The sequence below is a fragment of the Triticum dicoccoides genome, chromosome 2A (genome assembly GCF_002162155.2).
Source record: "Triticum dicoccoides isolate Atlit2015 ecotype Zavitan chromosome 2A, WEW_v2.0, whole genome shotgun sequence".
Taxonomy (NCBI): Eukaryota; Viridiplantae; Streptophyta; class Magnoliopsida; order Poales; family Poaceae; genus Triticum; species Triticum dicoccoides.
The window spans coordinates 572,329,954-572,345,401 of record NC_041382.1 but is presented as its reverse complement, the minus strand read 5'-3'; the positions used below and the strand labels follow the sequence as shown (position 1 = coordinate 572,345,401).

At 49.4% G+C, this 15,448-nt stretch overlaps 1 protein-coding gene across 1 annotated transcript; it reads left to right on the top strand.

The window, feature by feature from the left end:
- Positions 1–12,498: 12,498 nt before the first annotated feature.
- LOC119359608 (fasciclin-like arabinogalactan protein 7) lies at positions 12,499–13,582 on the top strand. The gene has a single exon (XM_037625738.1). The coding sequence runs from the start codon at positions 12,567–12,569 to the stop codon at positions 13,332–13,334; it is 768 nt and encodes a 255-aa protein (XP_037481635.1). The 5' UTR covers positions 12,499–12,566; the 3' UTR covers positions 13,335–13,582.
- Positions 13,583–15,448: the final 1,866 nt, after the last annotated feature.

Sequence of the window (15,448 nt, the reverse complement as noted above, 5' to 3'; positions counted from 1 at the left end):
CCCCGAGTGAGAGGGTTGCTCCTCACTCGGTAGGATTTTTATAACTTAGGCGAGTGCTTGGGCTGCAGCTAAGCCTCCGAGTGAGAGGGTTGCTCTACACTCGGTAGGATTTTGATAACTTAGGCGAGCACAGGGCTGCAGCTAAGCCCCCGAGTGGAAGGCTGGCTTACCACTCGGTAGGATTTTTGTAACTTAGGCGAGCACAGGGCTGCAGCTAAGCCTCCGAGTGAGAGGGTTGCTCTTCACTCGGTAGGATTTTTACAAACTTAGGCGAAACGGATTCGCAGCTAAGTCACCCACTGAGGGGGAATTTTATTGGACAAAAATAAAAAGCGACATATTATTTTGAGGTCCATGAACTACAGAAGTACTTTATTGCAACTCATCCGAGTGATAAAACTTAAGTGTAAAACGGGCGGAGTAGTTCCACGTTCCAAGCTCGGGGCTCGTCGATATTATGCTCGACGTTGTAAAGACGGTACGCCCTGTTGTGGAGAACCTTGGTGACGATGAAGGGGCCTTCCCAAGAAGGAGCAAGCTTGTGTGGTTTGTGCTGATCCACTCGGAGAACTAAATCCCCTTCCTGGAAGGCTTGACCTCTCACATTTCTGGCGTGGAAACGACGCAAATCTTGTTGGTAGATGGTCGAGCGGATCAAAGCCATCTCCCTTTCTTCTTCTAAAAGGTCGACTGCGTCTTGCCGCGCTTGTTCAGCCTCTGCTTCGTTGTAGATTTCAACTCGAGGAGCATTGTGAAGAAGATCACTCGGCAAGACTGCTTCAGCTCCGTAGACCAAGAAGAATGGAGTTCTTCCGGTCGACCGATTAGGTGTGGTCCGCAGTCCCCAGAGTACTGAGGGAAGTTCGTCGACCCAAGCTCCAGCCGCGTGTTTGAGATCACGCATCAGTCGAGGCTTCAATCCCTTAAGAATCAGTCCATTAGCTCGCTCTGCTTGTCCATTCGACTGCGGATGGGCGACTGAAGCGTAGTCGACCCGTGTGCCCTGGGAGTTGCAGAAAGCTCTGAATTCTTCTGAGTCAAAGTTCGACCCATTATCCGTAATGATGCTGTGTGGGACTCCATATCTGAATATTAGTTCCCTGATGAAGCTAACAGCAGTACCGGTGTCAAGGCTCTTGATTGGTTTAGCCTCGATCCACTTGGTGAACTTGTCGACTGCCACCAGTACATGCGTGAAGCCACTTCGTCCTGTTCTCAAAGGACCGACCATGTCCAATCCCCATACTGCGAAAGGCCAGACGAGTGGAATGGTCTTCAGAGCCGACGCAGGCTTGTGTGACATATTCGAGTAGAATTGACATCCCTTGCACTTATCCACTATCTCTTTTGCCATCTCATTCGCCTTTGGCCAGTAAAATCCGGCTCGGTATGCTTTGGCCACGATGGTCCGAGAGGACGCATGATGACCACAGGTCCCCGAGTGAATATCATTGAGGATGAGTCGACCTTCTTCCGGTGTTATGCACTTTTGACCAACTCCAGTCGCGCTCTCTCTGTATAATTGTCCTTTGATTACGGTAAAGGCCTTAGATCGACGGACGATCTGTCGAGCCTCTTCCTCATCCTCCGGGAGCTCTTTCCTCAGGATATATGCGACATACGGAATCGTCCAGTCGGGAATGACCACCAAAACCTCCATGATCAAGTCGACCACCGCTGGGACTTCAACTTCAGTCGGATCTGTGGCACTCTTGGGCTGTGGAGTTTCTTCGATGAAAGGATCCTCTTTGACTGACGGAGTGTGTATATGCTCCAAGAACACACCACTCGGAATGGCTTCTCTCTTGGAACCTATCTTTGCTAGATCATCAGCTGCTTGATTTTTCAGTCGGGGTATATGATGGAGCTCCAACCCCTCGAACTTCTTTTCCAGCTTCCTCACTGCACTGCAGTATCCAGTCATGGCTGGGCTTCTCACGTCCCACTCTTTCATCACCTGATTGACCACTAAATCCGAGTCGCCATAGACCATCAGGCGACGGACGCCGAGTGAAATGGCCATGCGCAACCCATATAAGAGGGCTTCATATTCTGCCTCATTGTTGGAGGAATCAAAGTGAATCTGGAGCACATATCTGAGCTTATCTCCTCTGGGGGAAACCAGGACAACCCCAGCACCGGAACCATTCAACATCTTAGAGCCATCAAAAAACATGGTCCAATGCTCCGAGTGAACTTCAGTCGGCTGCTGCTGTTCAATCCACTCGGCAAGCAAATCTGCTATTGCCTGGGACTTAATGGCTTTCTTTGCCTCAAACTTGATATCAAGGGGAAGAAGTTCAATCGCCCATTTGGCCACTCGACCAGTTGCATCTCTGTTGTGCAAAATCTCTGATAGTGGAGCATCGCTGACGACTGTGATGGAATGATCAGAGAAATAATGAGCAACCTTCTTTGTGGTCATGTATATTCCATACACAAGCTTCTGATAATGAGGATATCTCTGCTTGGATGGAGTCAAGACTTCAGACAAATAATACACTGGGCGCTGAACTTTGAGAGCTTTTCCTTCTTCTTCCCGCTCGACCGTTAGCACAGTACTGACGACTTGTCCTGTGGCTGCGATATAGAGCAACAGAGGCTCTTTGCTGATTGGAGCAGCAAGCACCGGCTGGGTGGAGAGCAGAGCTTTTAGCTCGGCAAACGCTGCATCAGCTTCTGGAGTCCACTCGAACTTGTCTGTCTTCTTCATCAGTCGGTAGAGAGGTAATGCCTTTTCACCGAGTCGTGAGATGAATCGACTTAATGCGGCCAAGCATCCAGTAAGCTTCTGGACATCATGCACTCGCACAGGGCGTTTCATTCGGAGAATGGTGCCAATCTTCTCTGGGTTAGCATCGATTCCCCGTTCGGAAACGAGAAAACCGAGTAACTTGCCACCAGGAACTCCAAATGTGCACTTTGATGGATTGAGCTTGATATCATACCTTCTGAGGTTGGCAAATGTTTCGGCGAGGTCAGCGAGCAGGTCGGAACCTTTTCGCGACTTGACAACGATATCATCCATATAAGCTTCCACATTCCGACTGATTTGAGTGAGTAGACACTTCTGAATCATTCGCATAAATGTGGCTCCGGCATTCTTGAGGCCGAATGGCATGGTGATATAGCAGAAGCACCCGAATGGAGTGATGAAAGCTGTTTTTACCTCGTCGGGCCCGTACAGACGGATCTAGTGGTACCCGGAGTAGGCATCTAAAAAAGATAACCTCTCACATCCCGCGGTCGAGTCAACAATTTGATCTATGCGAGGGAGAGGAAAATGATCTTTCGGGCAGGCCCGGTTGATGTGCTTGAAATCAATGCACATTCGGAGCGACTTGTCCTTCTTAGGAACCATGACAACATTAGCGAGCCACTCGGAGTGGTATATCTCTCGGATAAATCCTGCCGCCAACAGTCGAGCCACTTCTTCGCCAATGGCTTTTCTCTTCTGGACGGCGGACCGCCGAAGATGCTCTTTGACTGGTTTTGCAGATGAGTCGACTCTTAGGCGATGCTCAGCCAGTCCCCTGGGAACACCTGGCATGTCAGCGGGCTTCCATGCAAAAATGTCCCAGTTCTCACGGAGGAACTGGATGAGCGCTTCTTCCTATTTTGGGTCGAGTGTCGTGGAGATGCGGGTCGGAGCTGCTTTGGGGTCGGTCGGGTGAATGTGAACAGGCTTCGTCTCATCGGACGACTGGAATGCAGACTCTGTGGCGGGCTTCTTGGATCGCAGCAAGTCACTCGGATCTGCGTTTTGCTTGTATTCTTCGAACTCGACTGCTGTCACCTGGGAATCGGCAATCTTGGAGCCCTTCTGAAAGCACTCTTCTGCCTTTTTCCTATCACCGGTGACAGTGATCACTCCTTTGGGACCGGGCATCTTCAATTTGAGGTATACGTAGCATGGTCGAGCCATGAACCGCGCGTAAGCTGGTCTCCCCAAAATGGCATGATATGCACTCTGAAAATCCACGACCTCAAACGTCAACTTTTCTTTGCGAAAATGCTTTGAATCGCCAAACACCACGTCCAAAGCTATCTGGCCGAGTGACTCGGCCTTCTTTCCTGGTATAACTCCATGAAAGCTCATGTTACTAGTGCTCAGTCGGGACATCGGAATGCCCATACCTTTCAATGTGTCTGCATACAATAAGTTCAGCCCACTTCCACCATCCATCAGCACCTTTGTCAGTCGAGTGCCTTCGACAACTGGATCGACCACCAAAGCTTGCCTCCCAGGGGTGGCAATATGAGTCGGGTGATCAGATTGGTCGAATGTGATGGGTGTTTGAGACCACTTCAGATAATTTGCTTTTGCGGGGGCAACCATGTTCACCTCTCAGTTAATCACTTTCAGTCGACTTCTGCTTTCCACATCTGCAAAGATCATCAGAGTGGAGTTGATATGCGGATATCCTTCCTCACTGTCCTCCTTGTCTTCGGCCTTGTCCGACTCCTTCTCCTTGTCCTTAGACTGTTTTCCCTGAAACTGCTGGATCAGGAGTCGACATTGGCGAGTGGTGTGCTTCGGGTAAATGATATTCCCCTCTTCGTCTTTCTTCGTGTGAATGTGACATGGCATATCCATCACGTCGTTCCCTTCTTTATCCTTTACCTTCTTGGGGTTCCATGATCCTTTTGGTTTCCCCTTAAACTTTCCTTGAGTCACAGCCAGAGCCTCTCCAGGAGCTGCCGGTTCAGCCTTCCGCTTCTGTTTCCGACTGGTGTTTCCTTTTTCCGACTGACTCGGCTTGTGCTTGCCGCTTTGGAGTTGGTCTTCTTCTTCGCCGTTGGCGTACTTGGTAGCAATCTCCATCATCCGACTCAAGGTCATGTCACCGGTTCGACCAAACTTCAAACTCAGTTCTCTGTTCTTGACACCATCTTTGAAGGCGCAGACTGCCTGATGATCAGACGCATTCTCCACAGTGTGGTGCAAAGTGATCCACCTCTGAATATACTCTCTGAGAGTCTCATTAGTTTTCTGCACGCAGACTTGCAACTCTGTCAATCCAGCTGGTCGCTTGCAAGTTCCTTCAAACGTTCTGATGAACACTCGGGACAGATCTTCCCAAGTGTAAATGCTGCTAGGAGGTAATTGAGTCAACCATGCCCTGGCAGAACCTTCCAGCATGAGGGGCAAGTGCTTCATGGCCACTTCGTCGTTCCCACCACCAATCTGAACTGCCACTCGGTAGTCTTCAAGCCAAGTTTCAGGCTTTGACTCACCAGTGAATTTGCTGACTCCTGTTGCCAACCTGAAATTGGGAGGGATAACTACGGCTCTGATAGCCCTGCTGAAACATTCAGGGCCAGAAACATGCACTCGACTGCTTGTGGGTACATCTCTGTCGAGTGCACCTCGATGGGCTCTGTTCCGGTCGACCAACCCTTGCACGATAATGGATCGCGCGTCGAAGCCTGGTTCTCTGGGGTCGACTGGAACCCTACGCCCTGTACTGTACTGACGCCTATCATCTGGCTGCCGAGGAGCGTAAGACCCACCCCTCGGAGGGGAATAGGGCACTCGACGCCTGTCATCTCGGTCGAGTCTGTCGTCATATTGATCTCGCCGATTCCCGCGCCCTTCGCGCCGCGGAGGCGATCTGGGGCTGTGCGCCGACTGAACTGTATTCACAGTGACGGATCGACTGTGAATTCTGTTGCGCGACTGAGACACGGCTGAATTCTGATCTCCTGCTGCCCGGAGTAAATCCCTGATCTGCAGCAAACCTCTGCCAGCTTCCGACTGCGAAGGCTGGATGGACTCTGCTATACGGGTCGCAGCTGCTAAATTCTGAATTGGGGTTCGATATACCTGAGTCGGCGGGAAGAGTTGACGTCGACTGGTGTCGGGAACTCGTTGCCGCGCGCGCTCGTCGAGTGCTCGCTGAAGGTTCTCCAGTCGAGTGCGCTCGGCCAAATTGGCCAGACGCGCCTCCTCCAAGGCACGAGCCTCGGGGGTTTCTCCTGCGATGGGAATACGCAGGGCTTCCTCGTTCCTGCGGTGAAGTTCCTCTCTTTGCAGAGAGTCGAGTGGCTCGGGCTGGTACTCTTCATAGCCTCGTGTAGGGTCGCCGCCGTCACCTGCTCCACCACCACGGGCGAAGCCAGGGGGACTGTGGGGCCCGTCGACCATCAAGATTTCCGCCGCTGGATCACTGCTACCGCACTCGGATGCAGTCTCTACAGAGCCAATCGACTGATCGAACAAGCCGTAGAGAGATTCGTTGGGCTCGATTGCCGCAACTTGGGTGGTGGCCGATTGGCGAGCCACCGTGTGCCTCACCCATCGCTGAAGCCTCGACCGGCCTGAGCGCTTGCGCTGGCGGGAGACCGGGAGGGTGGACAATAGAGGAGCCGACCGATACTGGGTCAATGATTGCCGCAGCAGAACGCCGCGGACACATGCGCGAAAATGCGTCGCACCGCGGACGGGGAGCGCATCTACGTCGAGTGGAGCCTCCTGGAGCCATGCGGAGTCGTCGGCGATGAAGGTGAGAGTGCCGAGACGGATCTCTTGACCCTCGACCAAAACTCCAGCAGACACCATGATGAAAGTACTCGGAAGAATCGCAACTTCTCCACAAAATCGCTAAAACACCTGCCCCACGGTGGGCGCCAACTGTCGTGGTTCTAAGCCTGACAGTAGAGTGGGGGGTAGGTATTGAGAGGCAAGGTCCTAGCTATGGAGAGGTTGTAAGCACAAAGGATGTACGAGTTCAGGCCCTTCTCGGAGGAAGTAACAGCCCTACGTCTCGGAGCCCGGAGGCGGTCGAGTGGATTATGAGTATATGAGTTACAAGGTGCCGAACCCCTTTGCCTGTGGAGGGGGGTGGCTTATATAGAGTGCGCCAGGACCCCAGCCAGCCCACGTAGGAGAGGGTTTAAGGTGAGTTAAGTCTGGGGCGTTACTGGTAACGCCCCACATAAAGTGCCTTTACTATCATAAAGTCTACTTGATTACAGGCCGTTGCAGTGCAGAGTGCCTCTTGACCTTCTGGTGGTCGAGTGAGTCTTCGTGGTCGAGTCCTTCAAGTCAGTCGAGTGTGTCCCTCGTTAGTCGACTGGAAGGCGACTTCTTCTGAGGGTGTCCTTGGGTAAGGTACTTAGATCAGGTCCATGACCCTACCCTAGGTACATAACCCCATCAGAACTCGCTGTAATTCCTGAACCCACCATTGCGATGGAACACGTTGAGAATCCTATTGAGGGTGACAATGGAACTCCTATGAGGAGTAAGAGACAGAGGGCTGCAAAGTCCTTTGGTGATGATTTCATTATGTACCTTGTGGATGACACACCTAGGACTATTTCAGAAGCCTATGCATCTCCTGATGCTGACTACTGGAAGAAAGCTGTTCGTAGCGAGATGGATTCCATCTTAGCTAACGGAACCTAGGAGATCACTGACCGTCCTTATGGTTGCAAACCTGTAGGATGTAAGTGGGTGTTCAAGAAGAAGCTTAGACCTGATGGTATGATCGAAAAGTAAAAGGCATGGCTTGTGGCTAAGGGTTATACCCAGAAAGAAGGTGAAGACTTCTTTGATACTTACTCACCCGTGGCTAGACTGACCACAATTCGGTGCTACTATCACTGGCTGCCTCACATGGTCTTCTCGTTCATCAAATGAATGTTAAGACGGCTTTCCTCAGTGGAGAGTTGAAGGAGGAAATTTACATGGATCGGCCAGATGATTTTTTAGTACCTGGTCAGGAAGGAAAGGTGTGCAAGTTATTAAAGTCTTTATATGGCCTTAAACAAGCTCCTAAGGAGTGTCGTGAGAAGTTCGAAAGAACATTAACTGCTGCCGGCTTTGTAGTAAACGATGGTGACAAGTGTGTGTACTATCACCATGGTGGGGGCGAAGGAGTTATTCTTTGTCTGTATGTCGACGACATATTGATCTTTGGAACCAAACTTGATTTAATCAAGGAGGTTAAGGATTTTTTATCTCGCTGTTTTGAGATGAAGGATCTAGGAGTAGCAGATGTTATCTTAAACATCAAGTTGTTGAGAGATGAGAATGGTGGGATCACACTGCTTCAGTCTCACTATGTGGAAAAGGTCTTGAGTCATTTTGGGTATAGCGACTGCACGCCTTCTCCAACTCCATATGATGCTAGTGTGTTGCTTCGAAAGAATCGACGAATTGCTAGAGATCAACTAAGGTATTCTCAGATTATTGGCTCGCTTATGTATTTGGCGAGTGCCACGAGGCCTGACATCTCGTTTGTTGTGAGCAAGCTGAGTCGGCTTGTGTCAAAACCGGGAGATGATCATTGGCATGCGCTTGAGAGAGTTATGCGCTATTTGAAAGGCACCGCAAGCTATGGGATTCACTACACCGGGTATCCGAGGGTACTGGAGGGTTATAGTGACTCAAACTGGATATCTGATGCCGATGAGATTAAGGCCACAACTGGTTATGTTTTTACACTTGGTGGTGGCGCTGTTTCCTGGAAGTCTTGCAAGCAGACCATCTTAACAATGTCAACTATGGAAGCAGAACTCACAGCATTAGACACTGCCACTGTTGAAGCAGAGTGGCTTCGTGAGCTCTTGATGGACTTACCTATGGTTGAAAAACCAATACCCCCTATCCTGATGAACTGTGATAATCAAATTGTGATCGTCAAGATAAACAATTCTCAGGACAATGTGAAGCCCTCAAGGCATGTGAAGAGGAGACTAAAATCTGTCAGAAAATTGAGGAACTCCGGAGTTATTACGTTGGATTATATCCAAACATCGAAAAGTTTGGCAGATCCCTTCACAAAGGATCTATCACGTAATGTGATAGATAATGCATCGATGGAGATGGGTCTGAGACCCACCGCATGAGTTGTCCATAGTGGTAACCCACTCTATGTGATCGAAGATCCCATGAAGTAGAAGTGGGAGACAAGTTGTTGGTCAGCTGGGAGGAGAGTATCCCTATATTAACTATCCCACTCCGTGAAGATGCAATACTCTCGTGATCTGCATGGCAGGTTGATACTTATATTAATGTGTTCCAAGTGGCTTATTCGGGTAAGCAGAGATGTTGTCCTGTAGAACATCTTCTGAGGAACACACCTATATGAATTTGACTGTTAACATTGCAGTCTGTGAGAATTGGGTGTTCTCTAATAAATTCATGAAAAGGCCCTGGAGTACGACGTATATGCTCCACCCGCAGGGAAGCCTTGCGGTAGCCCAGTATCGGTCAAGAATTTGTGTGAAACTAGTCTCGCAGAAAACTTGTAGTTCAAGGCATAGTCCACTATTCAAGTTGTGATCTAGTGTAGCATAAATCTCTAAGTGAAAGTTCAACTTCACAGTCTCCATTAAGCACCGGTATATAAACAATGTTTTGGAACCAAATGGTGAGATGTGCCAATGAGACTTTGTGGGGGATTGTTGGAATTTGCTAGTGGGCTTTTGGCCCAAAGCCCAACTAAAATTCTGAAATTCTCTTGGCCCATCCATGCACACATGTGAGTGGAGTGAGTGAGACTAAAGTTCAGTCCCACCGCGGAAGTTGAGAGAGAGTTGCACCTCTTTATAAGGTGAGCTCTTCTACCACTTGTATGAGCATGAGAAGAGGAGACCTACACGCGCTCCTCCTCCTCGCTCGCCTCGCCACGCCTCGTCACGACGCGCGACGGGTTGCGGGATTGAGCCGATCCGAGGACAGAGCTATGCACGTTGTCTTCGTATGGTTTCTCACCACCGTTCTAGATCATTGCGTCGCCAAGCAAGTCTTCTCCATCCCTCCTTTCAGCGTGCACCAGGAGAAGGGATAGCAGGCCTCCGGAACCCCGCCTCTCGTGATCCTGTACGGGAGATGGGCGATCAAGTTTTTGGGGAGCGCACTCGCGCGACTGCTGGCAGCGATGACTTCGTGAACGACGACTTCTTCCCTGACCTCGGCAACCTCATCCTCGACGACATGGGCGACAACGTCAACGTCGGCGGTGCTGCTCCCGCTGCACCGTATGTGATTCTATCCTTCCTGTTCGAGATCGTGGTAGAATTCATGTTTCTAGTATGTGCCCTAGATGTGATCTGTTCATCTGCTATGCTAGTTCGCATGATTAGTTTAATCTCTGCTACTGTAGTCATGATCTATCTTTTATTTACTTGGATTAAATCTTGTAGTAATTTGCTCATATTTCCAACAACTGTTATGCGTAGTAACTCTTCTTAATCTTGTACTCGTAAGTTAGCCACCATACAAATGCTTAGTACTTGTTGCAACCTCACCACTATCCATTCCATACCCATTAAGCTTTGCTAGTCTTGATACTCATGGTAATGGGATTGCTGAGTCCTCGTGGCTCACAGATTACTACAACAACAGTAGCAGGTACAGGTAATGCGATGATCTGACGTGAGAGCGATGCTTGATTGCTTTTGGAGTTCTTCTTCTTCTTCAATCAAGGGATTAGGTTCCGGGTCGGGGAGCCTGGGATTAGCAGAGTGGATTTCGTCCTTCTTTTTCGTTTGATTTCATCCGTAGTCGGATCCTACTCTTATGTATGATGATTGTTATGTATTGATGAATTGTTGTATTCATGATGTAGCTTGTGGCGAGTGTAAGCCTTTATTTTATAATCTCATCTATTCAGTACATGATATGTTATAATGATATCCACCTTGCTATGAGCTCGAAATGTGGCTGTGCCCTAATCATGAATTCATCACGTGATTGGGATAGAATCGCGTCTTGGACGCTACAATGGTGTCCGGCATGGACGGTGTCGGCATGGGGCGGATGATCCCTGGGACGCGGGCGAATCCACGGATGGAACGACGGCGAAGTACAATGCGCATGTGCGGAGAAGCGGCGGTCCGGCAAAACTGGGAGGCAGCCGGAATGGTGTAGCAGCAGCGACAGTCTTGATGGGTGTGGATATAGAGTAGAAATAAAGTGAGGGGCCCACCCCCCTGAAATTTGAGGGGGGGGAGAAGATTAGTTTGGAAAGAGCCTATAAAACTCTGTAAACATTCAGCGTGTTTACAATTTTCGGAGGGGTGGGGGGTGGGGGGGTGGGGGGAGGGGTTGGGTGGATCAGGTGTGCCAGAGTTTGACGTGGCGGATGTTTGGATTCCTCCAAACCTCCCGAGCTTTGTTTCCAGTTTGATGGATTTGAACGTGTGGATTGGTCCGCGGGCATTTGATGAACGACGCTGGGTGACACAATATGTTTGGACCGCGCTCTCCAGACGTTTAGCGGCGTTTTGGTGCACCGCGTTGAAGATGTCCTTATATCTCAATTCGCTCCAGAAAAAAATTAGGCCTCAATTAAACAGGTCCTTCAAGAGTCATTATGTGTTTACCGTTTCAACCCCTTCGCTTCCACTGAAACTCATTTGCTTCCGAGATTCAAATGACAAGTAAACACCAACTACTGCCGAGCTCAAAGAACAAACGAAGAATAAAGCTCCACTTGCTTCTTGCCCGTAAAAAACTCGCTGGTTCCTCCTCTGCCAGAGAGAATAATGGGGAGACAGAAACGAGGCAGGCGCACACGTTTCGTTAAGTCGTGCTTCCTTCCTCGCACGCGTGAAATGTGATTCGGGTATCAGCCGTGACATGGACATGTATGCTATTATCTGGCTTGGCTATGCTCGTCTGTACGTGCGCTGGTGAGACTCGGGGTGGTGGCATCCCAGTAGCGCCGAGACAGAATTCTCGCGGCGTGCACGTCTCCAGCTTTCGCCGGGGACAAGAGTTTGTGCACCCGCAGTGCAGCACAACTACGTGCATCAGAGATTCAGAGCGTGTTATACTATATATAACACTACATTATTATTTGATTTCATCATTCATCATACCTGTGTTTTGAGTTGGCCGACACAGCACTGGTTTGTTTAACGAATAAATATCAGTTGGCATGTCCTCTAGAGAACAGTTTCCACGTCTATTCTGCATTTTTGTAGAGGGTTCCGCTGTGCATTCCGTCGGTGCTCCCATTTTAATACTCATCGGTCTTGATCTATTCTCTAGATAATCCAAATTGTACTATTCTATTTTAGAAAAGCTCAGTTTTCAAAAACAAATAAATTGGAGTATCTGTCGCGTGGAACGTCCGGCCGTGTAAATCGCAAGGCAACTGAAGGGCTAAGCACACGTGCTCAACTATCATCACAACATAGTACTATGCCAGAAGGTTTTGACATCGCTGTAAAATCACAGCCCGAGAAAACTTTACTGAACCCAAAGCGGATCCTGTTTGTTCCGACGTACCCGCAGCGTTCCTGCAGATCAGAAGAACAAAATTGCAGTCACCCCGCTACCTGCAGACAAAACATTCCCGAACCATATCACCGTGTTCAGATCTTCAGTTGACCACTCAACATCGACAGCATAGCTAACACCAGCGGAGCGCCAACCCCGGCCTGTACTTCCAGACTATAGTTTTATACCATCCATCAAAGTACCATGTGCTATAAATACGTCTTGCCTTCGTAGAGATTCACCACAGCCTCGATCGATCAGGTGCAGTTGCTCATCATCTGCACTTTTGTAGCAAGTCCTGTAACGCACACCATCAAGTTTTGCAGAAATGGAGCCCAAGACGGCTGTTCTTGTCAGCGCATTGCTTTGCCTGGCGCTCTCCCGCGGCGCCTTGTCCCAGAAGGCACGGGCGCCGATCGTCGAGACCCCGGCGCCGGCGCCGGCCCCGCGCTACGTCGAGCTCGCCGAACTGCTCTCCCTCGCCGGGCCGTATGGCAAGTTCCTGGAGTACCTCACCATGACCGACGTGATCAAGACGTTCCAGAGCCAGGCCAACGACACCAAGCAGGGCATCACCGTCTTCGCGCCCCAGAACTCGGCGTTCGCGGCCCTCAACGAGACCGTGTTGTCCAACCTCACCACCGACCAGCTCCGGTCGCTCATGCTGCACCACGCCATGCCCAGGTACTACCCGCTCTCGGCCTTCTCCAAGCTGGCGGCGGCGAGCCCGGTGTCCATGTACGCGTACAAGGTGAACGTCACATACGCCGCCGGCACGATCGGCGTCGTGTCGGGCTGGGCCACCGCCAAGCTCGCCAGCAGCGTGTACTCGACGTCGCCCGTCGCGGTGTACGCGCTCAACAGGGTGCTGCTGCCCAAGGAGATCTTCCCGGCCACCCCGGAGATGGCGCCCGTGCCTGCGCCGGCGCCGGCGCCGGGACGTGGGGGCAAGGCGACGGCCGACGCCCCGGGCGCCAGCGAGCGTGCTGCCAGTGACAATGCGGACGCCAAGAGTTCGTCGTGCCGGGTCGTTGGCGCAGGGAGCCTTGCATTTGGCTACGTGGTTCTTCTGGTCTCCGGGCTTTTGATGGCGTAGTCCGATAATTCTTTGCATGCGATGGCACGCGCCATGAATTTTTATTTCCTTCCGGAAAGTGTTCGTAAATTCATTTATGAGTGTGTTTAGATCTCAGTCGACTAGTCGATGACGTCATCCATCTTTTTTATTTTCCATAGCAGCGCCCTCCACCTTTGTAAGCAGCGTATTATCCATGCACCTGTACTGGCCCGTTGCTTTCAATTCTTGTCTTGAGCTGGGCCCGTCTCTCTCTCTCTCACCTTTTTCTTCTTTTATTTTTTCAATGGACTTGTCTCGCTGCATAGTTTCTTTAGGCTGTTTTGTCTATTTGTTGGGTTTTCTTGTATTTTTCTTTGTGATTTTTCTTGTTTTGTTGACAAACCATCAGAGGACCACAAAATATTCGCTCACTTTTACATAGAAGCTGAAGAAAAAGGTAAACAATGAAGAAAAAACTAGAGGAAAAGGATGTACGCGTTGAATCATTTTGTATCATTAAAAAATCATTTATCTAACAAACGAGTAAAAGAACAAACAATAGATAGTAAAAAAGAAAACCATGTACACTGTTTTTCTAAATTAAGTTGCGCCCTAACAATGGAAATGCAATAACGTGGGTTAGTCTATGTGTATGTGTGTGTGCGCGCGCGTAACCAAGTGGTGATACTTTAAAAAATAAGATGTATAAAAAAATAAGAAGACATATTGCACGCATGGTGTATGTGGTGTTTGTATGTACTAATTGCACAAAAAAAGTTAAGAAATATTTATGAATTTGAAAAAATGCTCATGAATTCAAAAGTTGATCGCAAATTTGAAGAGAGTTCACAATTTTTAAAATTTGACAAATATTACATGTTTTTAAAAAGATCACAATTCAAATAAAATTCATGTTTTTGTCTTAAAAAATTGAGAACAAAAAATGAAAATAAAAAGAAAGAAAATGCATGAATATTTAAAAATGTTGTGAAAAGGTAACCGAAGACAATCCCCTCTCACCATGAGTTGCAGTTGCGTTGGGAGTCATACAATTGTTGTCGGGTTACAACACTTCTAATTGCATGTCTAGGCATGGACATGCGATTGGCTGATAAACCACATATCGACCTGGTTGTTGTCTCACTGTGGGACACGCAGTTGCTGTCGCACTAGGGTCATATAGTTGCATGTCTCATGTTGGACATGCAACTGGCCGACAACCCCCTACTAGCTTAGTTAGAGTCACATTGAGGGCCATGCAGTTGCAGCCGGGTTTCAACACTTGAATTTGCATCGCCTAGTGATGGACATCAACTGGTCGACAACCCCCCTACTAGCCCATTTGCAGTCACGTTGGGGGCATGCGGTTGCAATTGGGTTCCAACACTTGCAGTTGCATGTCTAGTGATGGACATGCAACTGGTTGATAACTCCCCTACTAGCCCAGTTGCAACCGCATTGGGGTCCATGCAGTTGCATGTCCATTGATTGGCATGCAACTGGACGATAACCCCCTACTAGCTCAGTTGAAGTCGTGTTGGGGGCCATGTAGTTGAGTCCGGTCCCAACACTTGTAGTTGCAATGACTAGTGATGGACATGCAACTGGACGATAACCCCCTACTAGCCCAGTTGCAGATGCGTTGAGGGGCATGCAATCACATTCATGTTTCAACGCTTGTAATCGCATGTCTTGTGATGGACATGCAACTGGCCAACAACCCCCCCCCCTACTAGCCCGGTTGCAGTCAGATTGAGGGCATGCAGTTGCAATCTGGTTCACACTTGCAGTTGCATGTGTAATGATGGACAAGCAATTGGTCAACAACCCCTACTAGTGTAGTTGAAGTCGGGTTGAAGGCATGCAATTGTGATCCAGTTCTAACACTTGGAGTTATATGTCTAGTGATGGACATGCAACTAGCCGACAACCTCCCAACTAGCCCAGTTGCAGTCGCGTTGGGGCCATGCACATGCAGTCTGGTTCCAATACTTGCAGTTGCATGTCTAGTGATGGACATGCAATTGGTCGACATCCCCTTACTAGCCTAGTTATAGTCGCCTTGGGGGGCATGCAGTTGCAGTCCAATTTCAACACTTGCAGTTGCATGTATAGTGATGAACATGCAACTAGCCGGCACCCCCTACTAGTCC

Coding starts and splice junctions, on each gene's coding strand:
- LOC119359608 (XM_037625738.1), top strand. CDS start 12,567: ATGGAGCCCAAGACGGCTGTTCTTGTCAGCGCATTGCTTTGCCTGGCG.